The sequence below is a fragment of the Lutjanus erythropterus genome, chromosome 18, assembly GCF_056507025.1.
Source record: "Lutjanus erythropterus isolate fLutEry1 chromosome 18, fLutEry1.hap2, whole genome shotgun sequence".
Taxonomy (NCBI): Eukaryota; Metazoa; Chordata; class Actinopteri; order Lutjaniformes; family Lutjanidae; genus Lutjanus; species Lutjanus erythropterus.
Genome location: NC_139334.1, coordinates 800,951 through 820,379, shown reverse-complemented (window position 1 = coordinate 820,379; position 19,429 = coordinate 800,951). Strand labels below are relative to the sequence as shown.

The 19,429-nt window shown below is 41.8% G+C and overlaps 1 protein-coding gene across 3 annotated transcripts in view; it reads right to left on the bottom strand.

Moving 5' to 3' along the window:
- The window catches only part of daam2 (dishevelled associated activator of morphogenesis 2), a 145,104-nt gene that overhangs the window by 79,021 nt on the left and 46,654 nt on the right, over positions 1–19,429 (bottom strand). For all 3 annotated transcript variants that reach the window (XM_084742332.1, XM_084742334.1, XM_084742333.1), the window contains exon 2: positions 11,282–11,567. In XM_084742332.1, the coding sequence (XP_084598458.1) occupies positions 11,282–11,449 (168 nt within the window). In that variant the 5' untranslated portion in view covers positions 11,450–11,567. The remainder of the gene's footprint in view (positions 1–11,281; positions 11,568–19,429) is intronic.

The following is a 19,429-nucleotide window of genomic DNA, read 5'->3' as shown; positions in this document are numbered from 1 at the left end:
ATAGTGATGCTAAGCTCACTGAAAAACACACTGCATTCCTGTGACTACTTCATAATAAAAGTCAACTTGATTTTCACAAGTTAAATGCTTTTAATGTGAAGCTGATGATGATTAAGCACAGCAGATATCTGTTTATTTTAGCACTAACTTTGTTTCCAAGAATGTTGCCAACCTTGTTGACTCCCAGTTCTTAATACTGCAAAAATATAAATATTACAAAACTTTAATCAGGCTCAGTCACCATTGTGTTACCTCATGCAGCGAAAGATTGACTTAACAGACATTTATTAAAATATCTTCCAGATTTCATTTTACATAATACAAAGCTGGAGTAAGTACAGATTTAACATTAGCCTAGCTTAGCATAAAGATTAGAGGCAGTTGAATAGCTCTCATATAAAAAATATACAATGAGGTAATTACCAAATTAAATAAGTGCATTTCCTATCTATTCCTCTAAATGCTAACATTTCAGAGAAGCAATCACTCGAGACATAAGTGGGCATAGTTAACAGATGCATGATGTACTGTAACAACCCTCAGGGATTATGACGATGATTAAGATATCTTAGCACTTTCGCCACCAGTCATGACCTATAAATTCATGTCCGATTATATAACATGTCTGTGGAAGATCTAAAATATTTATCTACACCATATGGAAAGGGTGCAAGGGAAAAGAGAGGGATTAGTTGCAATGAAACATGGGAACAAAGTCAGAGCAGTGTGGGGAAAACCTAAAGAACTGCTACTGTTGTTTAGACTGTATGTCCACTCCAGTTTACGTATGTGGAGACAAAGATGAAGATGAGTTGAGGTGGAGGGTACAAAGCAGTGGAGAGGTGATTAAGTGTGGGGACGGTGGTTTCTGCATCTGTGCAAGTGTGTGCATTGTTATATGCATCTTTGATAAAGGTGTAAGTAAGGCAAACTAACAAAGACATTTGTGAAGAAGAATGAGGGGTCAGTGGGTGATTAGGTGTGAGGGACTGGCACAGGAGTGGGAGTGGGTGTGTCTCTGTGACAACTCATTGAGAACGTGCGGGGCTCGAACTAAACGGGAAATGTGTGTGATCCGAGTATGACATCCTTTCACATACGTGTGTGTGTGTGAAGTGGCATTTCCAGAGTGGATATGAATGTATTTACCTCATGTGAAGTCTAACAGTACTGGCTGAGAGGGTCTGTTTGGTGTAGCTTCGACACACACACACACACTCACACACACACACACTGTATGTATATCCTGCAGCGGTCTCTGGGCGAGACAGGAAGGCAGAGGAAAGACAGGCAAGATGGCAGGAAGTCATATGAAGCCTCCAGAGGATCCACAGGAAGCTGTAGCTGCCATTATTGACCCAAACGAGATTGTGCGAGTGTGTGTGCGTGTGTGTGTGTGTGTGTGTATGTGTGTGTGTGTATGACTGAGCTATTTTCAGGGACACATTTCTGACTGCAGACCAGTCGACTAGGGACAGCTGGTGCAATATGTGACAAAAGCAGTCTTCCAAATTGAAAAATTGACCGACTTTTGGGTCCATGATTAGGGTTAGCGTAGAGGGTAGGGTTTGCCAGAGATTGTGTATTGTTCATTTCTGAGGACCTACACAACCATTGCTCTAAACGGATGCAGGATACGTGAGACAGCCATGTAGCGCATGTGAACACAGTTGAAAGCAAGTAAATCTCAGGCCTTTGGTTAAGTTTAGGGTACATGTAGGGTACAAGTTACAGTTTAGCGTAAGAAAAGTAGTGGTTATGAGAAGGGTTAAGTTTATGCTTAATGTTAGACATGCACACAAATTAGGGTTGGGCAAAATATTAAAATTTCCAACCGGTTACTGTCAGCCCATCAACCCAGATTGCCAACATATGCCAACTTTGTCAAAGCTGAAGGATGTGTGCAAGTGACGAGTTTGCTATGTTACATATGTAGTAGTCACATATGAATAGCTGATACATTCATCCAATTGCCCAATCCTAATACAGATACTGTGCATTCATTTCGTCTGTATTTGTGCATGTTTCCTGAAAGCTCACGGATATGGACGAAGCAGCACGTTACCACCATTAGTAATGGTGGTAGTGGCGACAACAGTTCAAGCGAGACGTGACCACAGGACATGACAAGGAAGGCCACAGGGCATGACGTATTTACACACCACCGCCACCTACAACACTGCCTCCACATTTGCATCTTTCTCAAAGGGTACATTAGTGCAATCCTCCAGTGTCAACATGTTTATTGTTGCCTCTTTTTCGTCTTCATCATCTTCCTCCTCTGCTGGGTAACTTATGACTTTAAGTGGCACCATTTCGTGGCTGTATTGCTTAACACTCATGCCACGTAAAGGACACGTTTTGAAACCGACATTTCTATTTTCGTATGAAAAGGGGGGCATAAATGAACCCTTAGGGTGAGTCTCCAGGAAATTAATGTCAAGTCATTGTAATGCCTCCAAGAATTAGAGTACGTAAACGTGTGTTACACCAGGCCAAGCGTCACAACTATTTCTGGAGTTCTTTGCACAAGGGGAGGACTGGCTCTGAATCATTTACCACAACCAAGAACAAGTCAAAGACCAACCTCTAATTCTAAGATATGGTGAGAATGGATTTAACCACTTAACATCCCATTACAAATCACACACACACACACTGGACTCACACCACTTTGCAACATTCAGAAGAGTCATAGTATCCTCTCTTTGATGAGTCAGTCAGTAGCCGTTGCTAACCTACTGCCTCTCCCCTAGTCCAAACAGGGCTTGACCACTTCCATAATAAGGTTGCTTCAGGACAGTCGGAGCTGGCTTTACAACAGAGGTCGGAAGGCAGCATTATAAATGGGAAATCAGTTAGACAAATGTGAGGAAAGGAGGGAGGGAAACAGAAAGGAAAGACGGTGCATCCCGGGGCGTACACTGCGGAGGAAACTCACTCCCAATGGCTCAGAGGGTGGAGAACATTTCCATTCCCCCGTTATGCAACGCATTTTTGATTCGCGTCCGGCTCAAAAGTCACACTGGGGGGAACATTAGGAGAGGATTTATGTTCAGTTCTCCTGGAAACACAAGTTGCGGTTTTGAATGAGAGAGGAAACAAAATTGATGTGCTGCTAAAAACAGTGATTGGGAGTCATGTGGAGTGGACGCTATTAAAGGTCACGGCACGCAGATGCAGCGCCTGACACTGGACAGCCGAACAACTGCCCACAGTGGTTGGATTAAAACTGCCCCAAATTACGAGACAGAGAAAGAAAGAATACGGCTCGCACACAGAGAAAGACATAGACAGTCAGACAAAGCAGATAGAAAAAGAGGGCAGAGAGAAAGGCAGAGAGAACACACACTAATCTGTTGTCTGCCAGCACTGTACTTGCCAGATGTTGGCCTACTAGACCTGATTCGTCTGGCTAGATATACTCTACATTATATCCTCTCTCATTTTGACGCACAATTTGATGCAAATGGTTGAAAGACAGGTCTCCCTTTTTAACAATTACAGAACCAGTTTCATTTATAAGTACGGTTGGGTACTATTCACATTTGAACTGATGCGGTACCAGCGCTTGGAAGTTGGTACCAGTTCCAAACGGTACCTTTTTCCACTACATTTCTTTCTACCTTTATTTGGACAAGTAATCCCACTGAGACATTTATACAAATAAGTTCAACAACATTTCAACATTATTATTGTGGTATTTGTTTAGAGCATTCTGTTAAGAATGTTTTTCAGTCGGGCATTTAACATTAGTAGTGGTAGTAATAGTTTGTGATTCATGTACTATTGGTTTCAGAAGGGGTAGAGTATTTTTTCAGGTCTGTAATTTTTCTTATACTAATATGCATGAACCTGTTCAATGTACTTATTTTTTAAAATCATAACTAAGTACAACTTGAATTATATCCAACCATTTCATCTACATTTTTTGTAGCGAATAAGGCTGATCAGTCGCAAATGGCCAAAGAGGGCCGATGAAAACCATGACATACGGCCAACAAAAACCCGTTACAGCAGTTGCAGGCTTGGAGGTGATCGTTACTTGTAATTTACTTGTAATTGATTTACATTTCTCAGTGCAGATTTTCAGTGCTCTTTCCACCACTGGATTTTGGGCGTATTAATAAATCTCACACACTGTGTTAGCGTGCTAAACAGCATTTTGGTAAGCAATTTCAGACGCACTTAGTGGCTGAGTGTTGTCTAACGCAAGTAAAAATGCTAAGCTAACATCAACCAAGACAGTGAAAAAAGTGCAGTTATCCAACAACTTAGCCAAGAAGCTAACTAATCACCCAAAACTTGTTGATGCCTCACTTTAAGTTTTGTTGTCAAAGGAGGGTTAATTTATATATTTTAGGCTGCAGGCATGCTAACGTTAGATTGAGTTACATTTTGTGTTTGTTAAACCTGTTGCCTTCCAGGTTTGCAGCGAATCAAGTTTTGGAAACTTAACCACACTTGCTGAGTTACTCTCTCACTCAGATGCACTGTCAGGTACTGAAATTTGGCACAAATTGGTTTGACGTGGAATCCTGTACTACTGACACAATTCTGTCAGTACCCTAAAAGTTCTGAATTCAGTTGCCAAACCTACTTTAGTAGGGCTAGAGAATTCATTTGCAACCTGTTTGCAAAAGGAAGAATGTCATATGTCAGACTTGGCATCTTTCTTTCTTCACAAGTGCAATCTAAAGTGAGTCATTGGGTTCAGTTCTACTTTACAGCAGATTCTCTCCAGACGGCCTCCAAATCTGTTCCATTTGTTTTCTTCTGTGTTTACTTTTCTCTTTTTAAAACATTTTAGTCTGCAGTGGTTCAGTGGCACTGTATAGTTGGGTTCAGGCCCTGGCAAATGTGTCAACACATTGGGACCATATGCTTACCTTTCCACAGCTAACGCAATGTGTTCATGGCCATCAGCTGAAACTTGTAAATGGCAGTCTGGCTGTCCCCAAACAACCTCACACTTTGGTTTCTTTTTGAAGAAACAAAAGTTGCTTTTTGGTTTGCCAAATGGCCACCAGTGCAAAATGCACCCAAGTACATGATTGAGCAGGGTGCAGTGTCAATTACCTAAATGAGAGCAATTTCACATTAGATGATACAATGCTATTAGCCGCGAATTGCCTTGATAAACAAAAATAAAGCTGTCATTGTTCTTGAAGGTCTGCCAGACTTCACACATGGCCTATATAGCAACTATGCGTGCGATCTTTGAAACACTGGTGGAAAGAAACTGTTAACAATGTGCCCAGATCCAAAAAACAGAACCCAGAATGTCACATTTGCTATCGGGAAATTCTGCAGCCAGCTGCAAATATGTAGTTTAATTGATGCAATCCATTAGCTCCTCTGATGTGGTCTTTGTTCATTGTGTCCAAATCAGTGGCGATTGCTTCCAGCTTCATTTGCATGGGTTTGTCAAGGACGTTATTGGTGCAGGAGGTTTTCATATGGGTTTATGCAAGTTTATTCTTCAGACTTTCTCTGGGATAAGTTGTTGCACATTTGGCTGAGGAGAGAGAGTGTTTGCACAAGGGAATGAAAGTGGGATCTCACACATGATTATTCTGCAGCATTATCTACACACCAAGGACAAGAGTCATCTCTTTTGCTACATTACTTATTCTATACTATTGCATTTTTCATGAAGTAGCATCCAAGTTCATAGAGGTTGCTTAAATGTTATACATCTGAGAACTTGTCAGGTTTTTGGGTATCACTCATTTCAATTCTTAACTGGAACAAGAATGTTTTCTGGAACAGAACAAGACATGATTTGTCACAGTTCCTAAGAAATGTGTTGCAGCTACTGGCTGAGGCAGCAAGTTTAGGGTCAAATCAGGTCAATTAGCTGGAAAAATCACCACTAGGAAAACAGAAGCCTCGATAACAGTGAATAAATAATTATTTTAAGTAAGAAAGCAAACTAAAACATTTCTTAAAATACATTTATTTCATATATATATAAATCCTAAAAGAATAAATTTTCACCAAAAAAATGTAAGTAGTGTGTTGGTTTATGATTTGTCACAGTTGGGTAGATGTGGAAAGTTTGGTTCTGAGATACTAGAACTTCCTGTTGTGTCTTCAAGTGGTGACAGTGGCCGAAATATATGTACGATGAGAGGTACCTAGTTCATCGCCATAGTAACATGTCTGTTTATCCTATTCCACCTCTATCCTCCAAGCCAAGTCATCTTCCAAGAAAGCACAAGGGACGGACACATCACACCACGTATTCCATTTAATATTCCAAGCAACAACCATGGCACAAGTTACAGCTCAGGATTTTCTGGCCAACAGTTTTTTTTCACAGTATTTCTGAGACAAGTCATCTGAAGTCTTTTCTTCCACTAACAGTGTAAGCTGAGTGTGCACTGTGCGGCCTCTAGACACAGTGGAAGACCCCATTTTGGAGGTGAAGACACGTGGAGGTGGTTTACTCCTCCGTTTGGCCCAGATCTGTCGCTCCCACTCTAGAGGCTCCATTGAGTCTCATTCTCCTCCACAGGGAAGGCTTTCATAACAATAATCCCCATCTCCCGTTTCCATGGAAACACACTATGTTATGTTACTGTCTATTTTTCTTTATTTCCTCCTCCCGAGCGAGGCTCCTCGCCTCTCTACATCAGCTCTTATATGTCAGTGTTACAAGCGTTGTGTCCAGACTGTGTGACTGCCTGAGGTCTGGTTGCACAGATTTTTGGACGACTGGTCAAATGTGTCAGCATGTCGGCCGTGGGATCAGTAAAACAGATGTGAGGGACCAATGGCTTGGCCAGATGACCATCGTTAGGTAGAAGCAGTGTGCATTGGTCATCCAATCAAAGCAGACATGAATCAAACTGTCACAGGTTGAGCGATCATGTAGCTGGAACATCAGTTTTCTTTTCCAAACATTCTAGCATGAGATTTTACGGTCCAAGTGAAATCACATTTAGTCATACCTTTTCATAGCAAATAATAATGTCAACATGTTTTTTTTTTTTTTTTTTTTTTTAAGATGTATTGTTCATAGATTTCTATTATTAAAAAGGAAGAAAAAAAGTCTTTGGGGAAGTATCATTTCAGTGTTTGATCAGGAGCAGTGCTGCTGCACTGTAAGGAAAGAGAAATAAAGAAAAGAAACTTGCAGTACAGTAGGAGGAATTACCAGGTACACAGTGTTCAGGCACAAATCAGTTATATTATTTGCCCACCACCCCAACTGTCTTAGCATTCATGAATACTAGGATACAAATTATACACTGGAAGAAGGGTTGGGTATTGAACTTTGATACTTTTTATATTTCGTTGTTCAAGGCTAACCTTTTTCCAAATGAATGACATGCTGAGTTGGCCAACTGTGAAATCTGGATTGGTACATGGATCAATGTCAGTCCAATAATCAATACTGATAGTGGATCGGATCGGTCCCAACTCCCAAATTATAGAAGACAACTTTATGCAAAGTGTTGCTTTATGCAAGATCTGGTTGGCTGTATCAGAATAAGGTCTCCATCTATGTAGATGGACACATGAACAGCATTCTGTTGAATTATTGCAAAATCAGGGGGCACCATCATGAAACCAGAAAACACAAAAATTCAACATCTCCCTTTCTTGGTTTCTTGTGTTTTGTCAGAGCAGACAGCAGCTCAAGTAACTTGAAGAGGGTGTGTGATGTAGGAGGCAAAAAAGTGACAACAAAAAATGTAATTACAGATGGACTTTAACCTTTGGGTGCTACATTCAGCGCTGGAATTCTGCAGTCAAGACAAGACAAACCAGACCCCAAAGACAAAACATCTAAGCTCGTGAACGACACCATCAGATGCAGCCGTCCAACAACCATTTTAAGAATAATCTATTTACAACATGTGGAGGGGCACAGATCCAATGAGGAAAAGCCAAATCCTCTTTCTCTCCTGGGTCGAAAAGCTGCAAGTCAAGAGGTTTAAAAATGGGGGGATCCGTCTGCTCTGCTTCTTCTTCAGCTGATACATCTGTGTCAGCTTCATCACATGCTCACATATTTACCCCGAAATAAGCTGTGGGTCATTCGGTCCCCTCAATCTCTGCTGTCGTGTAGCTAAGTGCTGCCACATGACAGCCATGTGTTCCTATTTTATCCCAGCACTGCATGTCTCTGTCCGCTTTTCCAAAACTTTTCTCTGTGTAAAAAACTGATTCATGTCAGGCCGCGTAGAGCATAAAGCTTTTCAAATAAAAACCTGTCAAACCATTGTCTTGACTGTGACAATTGCAATTTTCATATTCTCTTATTAAGCCAATAAATATCACTCGTTCATGGGAACTGCTACAAAACAGAGTTCTGAGGAGGTTTTGATTTTTACTCTTCAATTATGCTGGAAAATATAACTCTTGGCTATTAAATCTTGTAACAGGCCAACCTCCTAGCGATGACATTTTTTTAAAATTAAATGTAGACATCAATTCTGTCAGATGGAGTTGAAAAAATATTTTCATTGCACAGCACATTCATAGTGAGTTCTCTTAATGCTAATCAAAATGAATTCTTATTTAGCTTTAGAAGGCCTACAGAGTTGACATGTTATGGTTGAGACACATCTGATAAGCAAGACATGATTTGTAACAGTATGTACTGCAGCCACTAAAGGCTGCGGCAGCAAATTTAGGGTCAAATCAGGTCAATTAGCTGGAAAAAAAATGGGGTAAATATCACCACTGGGAAAACAGATGCCTTGATAACAGTGAATAATTTCCTATCACAAATGGAATTTCACTTAATCTCCTGAATTGATTGTGACAGTTGGAGGAGTGATATATCCTGCAGGCGGTGAAGTTTAGCATTCCCCGAGACTAAGCCTGCACAGCGCCAGAAGACTGAGACGGGGGAAGAAGGAAATCTGAGGTTGAGGGAGAATGACAAAAAGCGCAGAGATGGAGACAGACAGGACCCAAACAGACCAAGAGACAGGAACTGAGCAAACAACGAGACAGAAACAGCAAAGCCCCATTCTTCTAGCGAAGCCAGGACCGGATCGCATGGCAGCCGAAACCCACAGCAGACTTTCTCCGCTCTGACATGTGTGCCCTGATCCCTCTCCACACAGTGGGCAAAAGCCTGGCACGAGTACAGTCCGACGTCCTCTGCCAACAAGAGTGATCCATGCACGAGATAGGCACAGTCACGCAAGGGTGGGCTGCGTATAGTGGAAAGGATGAGCCTGTGAATTTAGGGAATTGGGGAGGGGTGGGGGGTTAGTGGTGGGGTTGTGTGCGTGGTCTCATCCAACCATCAAGACGCCCTCCACCAGATCCAAGCCCTTCCAATTCCTGTCCCTAATCCTGTTTGGTCGGGATAACAAACAAGACGCAAAGGAAGGAAAAGCTAAATAATTAGGCTGCTCAGTATTAGGAAGAAAGGAAATTCCAAGGTTTACACGTTGTACTAAAGTATTGTTTTGAACCAACTTTATAGATTTTACAGTACTTGTGTTTTTACTTTATGTGATGCATATCTGTACGGTGACTAATTTTGGAAGTTGATGTTTCGTGCAGCATCCACAACAGCACAGAATTGCATTTTGTTCAAATTGAACAGGCTCATTAAACTGAATCTGTGGATGGCAACGGCTACATATGAAGATTATTAAGCTACTTTTTCCACACCATCCTGAAAATGTGCTGCTGCTCCAGTCCTACAAAAATGCTACGAAAACCCTACAAAAATCTATTTCTTTAGTGATAAAGTCGAAGCAACTGCAAACAGGCAATTAGATCATGTTTGAAATTTGAAAAATTTGATCTCCACTCTAACTCTAAGGCCCTATTTGCATGGGGCTAGACCCTAAGACCTCATTTGATGGAAATTACATCCTCACATCTGTGTTTTGTGTGGCACATTTGCACAGGACAAGAAAAGTCTGGGTTTTACTCAGATTTACTGACATTATCCCTCTGATATGATGTCAAGGCTCTGTGTAACATCCATTAACTTTAGACAAGAGCAATGGCTGGTAAGGGCTGGATTATACTCCCAAATGGACACCTCCATGGACAGCGGTGGACACCATGGATGCCTGTTAGTTCTGTTTGTACTACTTTGTCTGCTTGGAGAAAGCATTCCACACGTGCAGTAAATTGGCATCTGCGGACAAGCCCATGGACTAGTTTGCAAAGAAGTCTGCGTGGTCACAACAAATAAGGGGTACGCAGATGTCTGCACAGAGCCTTTGCTCATTTGCAGACGAAAGTAAAGCCCCAAAGGCAATTTGATCAAATGGTGCAAGACCTCTCACTCTAGTGCCCGTCTGTACAGGACTTCGCAGACTGGATCAAGTGTGGTGAAAGAAGCTAGATGACTCTCCTGAATGTGCACCCAAAATGTTGTCAAAACTTCATTTACCTATGCAGCCTCTGTAATCCTTGACTGAGAAAAAGACAGAAAGGAAAAAAAATACAACCCTAAAGCTGATTCCCATGACACGTGACCACTCTGTTTGGTGAAATATGAGGTAATTAGTGGTGGAATTTTTATGTTACAAATTATGGATATAGCAAATTCATACAGGATTAAAATCACAGAAGACCTCTGCAATTACTACAAATTACTCGCGGCTCCCAGGTAATATTAGTCCCATACAAATAGCGCTAAAGATGGAGTTATGTAGCCTGTGAATTTACTTGGTTCTTGTTACAGTGGCATTCAGTGAACAAAATGCCCAACTGATCACTTAGTGTGACTGAAACGACAGAAGGATGATGAATCCAAACTGGATACTCACGTTCCACAAATCCAACGTGGTGTGTGTTAAGACCTAGGCCCATTTCTAGTTACCTTGTGAGGCAACTGGATTCACAAGATCACAAGATCACTAGATCACACGAGAATTCATGATGCCAGGCTTCAACTGGACTGAACTGGACAGTATTTCTTCATCCAAAGAAGAGCAAAGAATGACACTGTAGGCTCTTTTCCATGGAAAAGATGTTTTCTTTTCTCATGACAGGCTTTGGCAAGAGTTTGATTTACCAACTGGCTCTCACGAATCCAGCTGCCTCACAAGGTTCATTGATCTGTTAGCCTGTTAGCCTGTGTTAGACATGACAGACAGATGGTTCATCCAATCATCTGCCAAGTGTTTTTTTGAGTGGGCCTGTCCTTTTCCAAACAGTTTTTAAGGACATTTCCCAGGTGGTTCTGTGTAGCGAATCATCTGGTGTGTCAGGTTACAAGTCTAGGCCAAATGGTTACATTCACTAGGGACATGCGTTTGCTTTGTAAGAATTCACTATCTTTACTCACCACCAGTTCGGAGAAACGTGCGTGCAGCTCCTCAGCGGGCGGCATGGGGGCGCTGAACTCGAGCAGCTGCAGGGGGACGCTGTCCTTGAGGTTGATCTCCGGGGGCTCGCTGCTGCCGAAGCAGCATAGGAAGCCCAGGCCCGGCCGCGTCCTCTTCCTGGGGGGCATGGCGGCTGTGGTGACACAGGTGGCAGTGATGGCGCTGGACCAGGAAGGTGGAGGAAGGGGCCAGGGGCAGGGAGGGGGAGTGGAGAGGAGGACGAGGCTGCTATCTGGGGGGCATGATCTGGAAGAGAAGAGAAGAGAAGAAAGAGATAAAGGTTACAGAGATATGGATGGTAAACAAAAAAAAAAAACCACTAGTCGAGACATCATCAATCTATCTGTATAGGTAACTACATAGGCACTGGTGATGTGTCTTTCCAACATGGAACCATGTTGTGGTAGGCTGTGCCTGTACTTTTGTCCCCAAAGTGCCAACAGAAAATTTATTTCAGCATCTGTCGACCAACTGTTTTTCTTTCTATTGTCCCTGGCATGGATTCTGCTCAGCCACTCTGTGTGTGATGGATTGCAAGTGATGCAAAAGACATTTTAAAATCTGATTTGAGTGTCCAGAGCGTCCGGACGGGGATGCATTCGTTGGAATCCAATTGGAAGAGAATTTCACACCACCTCCAAATGTGGCTTAGATCTGATTTGCAAAAGACACATTTCATGTGTTTTCTCTGGTCCAGACTTTACAAAAAAATCTGGATACAATCAGGATGTGACAAAAGAAAAAAAAGTAAGAACAGAATGATTTGGGCTGGCAGCCTGAACGAGGCCTTAGACAAGCAATGATCAATGTTTCCTGGGAAAATAACTTCTGTAGGACATATGAAATGAAACAAGTTATGTTCCCAACAGCCCCATTTTGTTTGGAATAAATACAGTGAGATGCATGAGCAGTACGGTTGAGTACCAAATTCAGTACTTTTAGAGCTACTGACCAAATTACATCGCTACTAGCGAGTATCGACTTACATTAAATCAATCTGTGCCAAATGTCAGCACATGGTAGCGCATGTCAGACAGAAACAACAGCATTAAATTCCCCTAGAGGAGATGATAATCATTAATCACTAATCAACTGATCACTTTTAAGAATTTAAGCAACCGAAAATGTTAAAATGAAAACAAAAGGGTAAAAATAAAAATGAGAAAAATGGGCATTTGTATTTTTTAAATTATTAATGATTAATCAATCATCAGCATTTCTGACCATCAGTTAAGGAAAATATGCAATTTGTGACAGACTGACAGGCTGCAGGCTGCAGGCTGCAGGGAGGGGAGGGGAACATAGGGAGGGATTTTATTTTGTGCGGTGTGTAAAATGTTGTAAATAAGCAATAAAATGTTTTAGATAATAGTGACATTGAGAAGTTTAGACATTTTTTTATAACAGAATTCCATTTTTTGTTATTACAGCGTAATAATTACAGTGTTAATACGGAGTAAAGTACAGAAAAAAGATTAAGATTAAGAAGCAACCTCTGGAAAGTCCACTGCAGAAATGCTTTAACGGTGAGAGCCTACCACAACATGTGACACCAAAATCAACAAGGATGAAGTAACAGCCATTCATTTAATCTTTTTTTTTTTATTCCCTTCAGTGTGTCCATGTGGACATGTGTCAGGGTGGACACACTCTCGCTGTGTGGCAAAAAGGGCAGAGAGGCAGCAGGGGCTGCCATCATATCCTCGCCTTGATATCGGCTGCTCTTATGCCTCGACAAAGAAACCTCTTGTCCGCAAGGTACAATGGCGCCCGTGCAGTGTGTACGTCTGCGTGCATTGTTTGTGCGGACCTGCACCGAGAGCTGCCCCAGCAGTGCCCTCGCTCCTTCAATGGAGCGTACACACTGTGTGCCTGGACAGTAGTGAATGACAACAGCAGCAGAGGAGTGAATAGGCCGAGACACCCCGGAGGATTTCCTCAATGCTACGAAAAGGATATGGGTGGTCTTGACTGTATGAATAATACACTCTTTACACCATATTATGTCGTATCAACCACATACTTACTCACACAATGTGAGCTTACACCCACAGCGGCTCACACAGCGGTCAAAGCTCTTCTTTATGCAACAGTTTACTGCATTTGTGAATCAATGGACCTCAAGAATGTCATGCAAATACCACGGACGTGCAAATCCGGAAGAAATATCAGACCAAGAAATCGATTTTGGTGCCATGTATGTGAAATCAGTCATTGTTGAGAATTGGGATGAAACAGTTTTTTAGGGAGCTTAGGTTTTTACTCATCAATTATTCTGGAAAATATATTTTATAAGATTTAAGTCTTGGCTATTAAAGCTTGTAACGGGCAAACCTCAGAGTGATTAAATTTTTTTATTTCCATCAATGTTAATCAAAATATACATTTTAAACCATAATTCTTGTTTAGCTTTGACTTAGTAGGGCTACAGAGTTGACATGTTATGGTTGAGAAACATCTGACAGCAATACTATTTAATGAATTTGTCGAAAAATAGAAAGTTTACCAGTGCTTGAGCAGCATTCCCATTCTTCCTGATTTTTTAAAATCATATATTAATCACCTAATATTGGAATTAGTGTGTGTTTATTTGGTAGGACATAATTTGTCCCAGTGCTCGAGAAAGGGTGAAATACAATAAAAAAAAACCCCACAGAACTGCAAAAACAAGAACAACAAAAGCAGATTTTAAAAAGCAAACGCTTCTATTCTACATCCAAACATTATGCTTTTATTGAGATTCTGTGCATAACTAAGCAAGGATTAAGTAATGCTTAATGAGCTTTGCACCCGTGTGTTTAATATGCCAGTGAAAGTTTATGACTCGAGTTTCCACAATCTACTACATCTTTACTGAGCACGACTCTCCGCCATCACTCTCTCACACATTTGATCAGCCGAGGCGTTCTCACATGCGCCGTCTAAAAATAGCTGGATGGTAAATTCTTTATGAATGCGCTGGGCGCTCGACAGGAGCTTAAAGGGGAAAAAATGAAAAGAGAAAACACCACATTTCCATTTTGCCCCTCCGTCTTTTGCTCATTTGCTTTTTCCGCCTCCTTGAATCTGCCATCCCTCTCAAGGCAGGAGACACAGAGCGGTGCACAGCTACAAATGAACTGGAGGCTATTTTAATTGAAAAGCAACCAAAGTTTTTCTTTGGCTTGTTGAACACGGAGAGGCCTGTGCAACCATACATCTGCCTGTTTTCAGACATGCATTGCATCTTAAATTATTCTGTATAATCACCTTCAAATATTGGGTTTGTTTCATAGTTGTTGCATCAGTGTGCTCAGTGTCAATTATAGCATGTGTGGCATCTTGTATATGTGTGCCTGACTGTGTGTGAGATACATTTGAATCTGCAACAGCAAGTGTGTTATGAAAGTCGAGGTGACAATCCCTGAACACCCTGCAAGTGCTAGAGGGCAAAAATGACCTGCAGGTCCCTATTGCCCCCTGCTCGTCCCATTCCCTGAGCTCAGTGTAGGCCCATTGTCTTCACAGCAAGTACCCTTTCAGCACAATGGACACTGCAGATTACAAACTATACTTATACTTTGCCCAGAAACAGTGTGCCAGCAAATTAGTATGTGCTAATGTGAAGAAATACAAACGCATGCCAGGCACAGTATCAACTGAAATACTAAAAGGTCTTGAAGAAATTTCTGTCAAGCACTTTTCTACTGGCAGAGATTTCGGACAACACCCACAGTCCTTGTCATGACTTGCTGAGGATGAACAGCGTTGACGTTAACTGATTTGGGAAATGAAGGAAAATGAATTGATTTGCGGCACACTTTTTAAACAGACTATTTAATCTTTGGGTTTGATGTAAGGCAGTAGTTCCCAAACCTTTTTTGGCATGCACCCCTTTCAGAAGACAAAAAAAGTTTACCCCCAGCCCACAATTTTATCATCACTTTTATCGGTTTACAAGCAGCAAACTCTGATTCGTTTATTTCTCCTGCATAGATCATATTCACATGACTTTGTTTAACTCTTTGGTTCTCCCCGGGTCTTCCGTGCTCTTCCCCTGCAGTGTCAAGCTCAAGTGAAGAACTGAAGTCAAAGGTGCTGAAGTCAAAGTATAGATGCAAGTTTTTTGTTCTCTTTTTGGATTTTGTAAAGTCTAAAGTCATCAAGTTTGTTACTTCCTATTGGCACATCACTATGTCACGTAGCTCACCTTTTATTATGTGACTCAGAATTAAAGTATGACCTCTGTAATAAAAACACACAGGGGACTAGTAACTATTTAACCCTGTAGAGGAACAGAGAGGCCAACGAATTTTCTAGCATGTAGAGCAGCATTGTGTTTTCTCTGCTGGAAAGGGACTTCAGCTGTAGTTTTATATTTTTCCCAAACATTTTCCAAAGACATCTGTCACATGTGCATGACTTATTGTGTGCAACAAGTTGCAGAGATGCTACATTAACTTGTATCAAACCAGATGTGTCTCAGCTTGGCATGGTGACCACAACTGCATGTTTGTACCGTATAGGCATAGATGAGTATCCATTGTGTCGAGTCAGGGGGAAAAAGGAAACAGTAGAGCACTTTAAAACAGTGAGATGACAGTAAAAAAAAAGCCCACTTCAGGGAGGTAAATCATGGAGATTTTTTCCATACATTTACACTTGAAAAGGCTCTGCCTCGGACTATTAACAGTGACAGCTTTTCATCGTTTTTATTGCTGTAAGATAAAGTATGAGCCGGTGCCAGATCTTTATGGTGGTGAGTTAGTTATTGTTGCAGTGGACAGCTGGCGGAGCCTAATGGAAAAGAGGCCGCTCTACAGGGGTTTTAAAGCCATTCAGCAAAAAAACACAACCTAAACCTCCTGTCCAGTGTGTGTGTGTGTGTGTGTGTGTGTTTCTATCTTCACTCTCCCACTGAGCCCCACGTGCAGTCAGTCCTCACTCAACACCAGTTCTGCTGGCCGTCTTCCAGCCCATGCCCAGAGAAAGTAGGCCAAGGAATCCAAATACACACATATAGTATATATACACACACACAGGAACACAGTATATACATGGAAATATAAGGAAGCATTGACACTGAAGGCTGTGCATGTATAACCTTTGTCATTCTCTGTATGGTGAAGTCACCACACAAACACAATCCAAATCGACCATGTCCACTGCCATATGTGCCCTGAGAGCCCCTCTTATCTCCAACCTTTTCATGTCGTCCCTCTCTCCCTCCCTCCTTCTCTGACTCGCTGTCATCTCCCATTATTCCTCTCTTTCAGGGTGAACGGAGTGACATTTCCCTGCATCAACCCCCCTCAGACAGTAACATCTGTCATTTTTCCTCGCCACTTCTCGCATCTCCTCCAAGCAGCATCTTTGCCCATTCGGTCCTCCTTCCATCTCTACGATCATGCTTTTCTTGCTTGAGACTGTTTTACGTCTTTTCTGTGAGTGTATTTTAGGGAATCCACTTTGCTCACAATGCTAGAAAGAGATACAAAACGGGAGTCAAGACCTGGGTAGCCTAGCTGAGCAGACAGAGAGGGGCAAAGAGTTACCCTCTACTGAAACAAACAGCTCACTATACAACGTGTTTTCTTTGTTTAACCTGTAAATAAAAAGAAATGTAAAAATTACAACCTAGGCTTTTAATTTACTTGCTTGAACAATTTCTTGGCTGACAACAAAGTCTTGCTGTCAGAGAGAGTGCCTGGTGTAGCTGTGCTCACCAGCCACACCTAGCACTGTAGCAGAAAATGCCCCACTGAGCAGTCAAGAAGTGGCTACGACATGTAGCTCTGCCTAAATTTGCAAATTGTTTTTACATTTTTCTAAATGCACAGATTCAAGAAGCAACATAAACTGCATGAAAATAAGATAGTATCAGAGTTTAAGGACAGAGCCAAGCTAACCATTGCTCCATTCTTTCAGAATTTATGCTAAGCTAAGCTAGGCTAGGCTAACCACATCCCAACTCCTGCTCTAAATTTAAAGCCTGAGATGACATTTCAAGAGTAACTAGCTTCCATATCGGGACATATTACCAGGTGAAACAGGATAGGCAGGTGGGTCATATGTATATGTATCATGCTGATGTTACCTAGGTAGCTAACCAAGGAGTCTAAGCTCTGTGAAGCTCTGTAAAAGCTTAAGACTGATTGATGGCTGGATGTCATGGTTCAAGCCAACATAAGCACATGTAATATTTTATTTTTTGACTTAAAGGGGTTGTCTTTCAACAATGGACAGAGCTGAGCTAACCATTTCTCCATTATTCCCGTGTTTCCCGTGGCTAAGCTAACTACATCCTTATTCTGACTCCATATTTAAAGAGTATCTAGCTTCCTTCTTGTGACATATTTCTGAGTGGAACAGGATGGACACATGGGGCATAACATTGGGAGGAATTTGATTTCAATGTTAAAAAATAGGTCTGTCATTACCCAACATACATTGCTGTTGCTAGCTAGCTAACAATCAGCTCTGTAATACTAAAAGATTGGATTTTATTTTATCATTGGTTGAAATTAGTTAGTTCAAGCCAACGTAGGCACACGTCATATTTTGTTTAATGTAAAGAAAAAATGACTGGATTTTGATATTAAAATTCAAAAATGTATTTTGGGTCATTTTCTTTTAACATATATTGTTGTGATCTAAGAGTTAAAATTTCCCCATGTTTCTGATCTTTATGCTAAGCTAGGCTAACCACATCCCCACTCTAGCTCTGTATCTGAAGTCCAAATTAAACAGCATTTCGAGAGTATCCATCTTGTATATCATGACAGGCAGACAGGACATAATGCTGTGAGGAATTTGATTTGAATGGTAAAAACTGGGTGTGTCACATATACACCACCAAAAGTTGAAGTTTGTTTGATAGGTGGAAGTCATGCTATTACTGGTTGTAATGGGTTGGTTCAAGCCTTTAAGCACATGTCATATTTTGTTTTACAATAAGAAAATGACTGGATTTTGAAATAAGAATGCAAAGAAATTGATTTTTAGAGGTGGTTTATATTGTTAAATAGGTGCACAATATGACTGGGGATGTGATCTAAAAGGGTTAAAAGGGCATTTGTAGACATATTTTTCTAATATTGAACAGAACCAATTTTCCCATGCTTCCAGTGTTTATGCTAGGCTGGGCTAACCATGTCCCAACAGTTTCCTTGTGTGTCACTGTTGCTGTGCTCTCAATTCTCATACTTGCTCTTTTCTCTCCGTCATTCCCTCTCTGGTCTTTTTTCGTGTCAGTGAGCTGTCACACATCCGAGGCTCGTGACACAGAAAACTGCACACACATAGCCAGACACACACACACACACACACACACACACACACACACAGACTTCCTCCGTTTTCCCAGCTCATCACTGGGAAACAGATGCATGTATGGCTGCGTTGTAAGTCGCAGGAAAAGGAAGCTATCACTGAAAGAGTGAAAGCCTGTGGATCTCTATAGGCTAGTGCTAATTAAAACCATCTGTGTGTGTCAAATGCGGGGAGAGGTGCGTAGAGATCCGTCACTGCTAACTGCTTGTCATGACAGACAAGAATTTCTGCACACACACACGGCGTGAAAACACACATTTTGATGAATTCCCTGCTGCAAAAACCTGCACCGCATTGTGTGTGCTGCAGCCATGCAGTCACATGTTCACACGTTTCAAAATCCAGGCACACACCCACCCAAGATTCAGATGTAAGCACATAACACACATGCAGTATTTGCATACTCACACACCCAGAGCCCTGAAGCAGAGCGAGGAGCCTGCTGGCTGCTCTGTGTTTGAAGAGTCTGGAGAGCAGCCGAGCAGAAAGGGAGAGACAGAGAGATGAAGGAGGTGAGGGAGGGAGGCAGGGATGGAGGGAGATACTGCTGCCACTTCTCATTCAGCCCACTATCTCATCGCCTCATCCTCAGCGCCGGGAAGTAGGTCAGTGGAGGAAGAGGAGGAGGAGGAGGAGGAGGGGGCGGCGGCAGTGAGGAGAGACGGGCTGCTGCTGCTGCTGGTGTGCGTTTGTGAGTGTGTATGTGTGTGTGTGTGTGTGTGTGTGTGTGTGTGTGTGTGTGTGTGTGTGTGCAGGCGAGAGACAGAAGAAGAGGTGTATATCTGTGCAGGGATCAC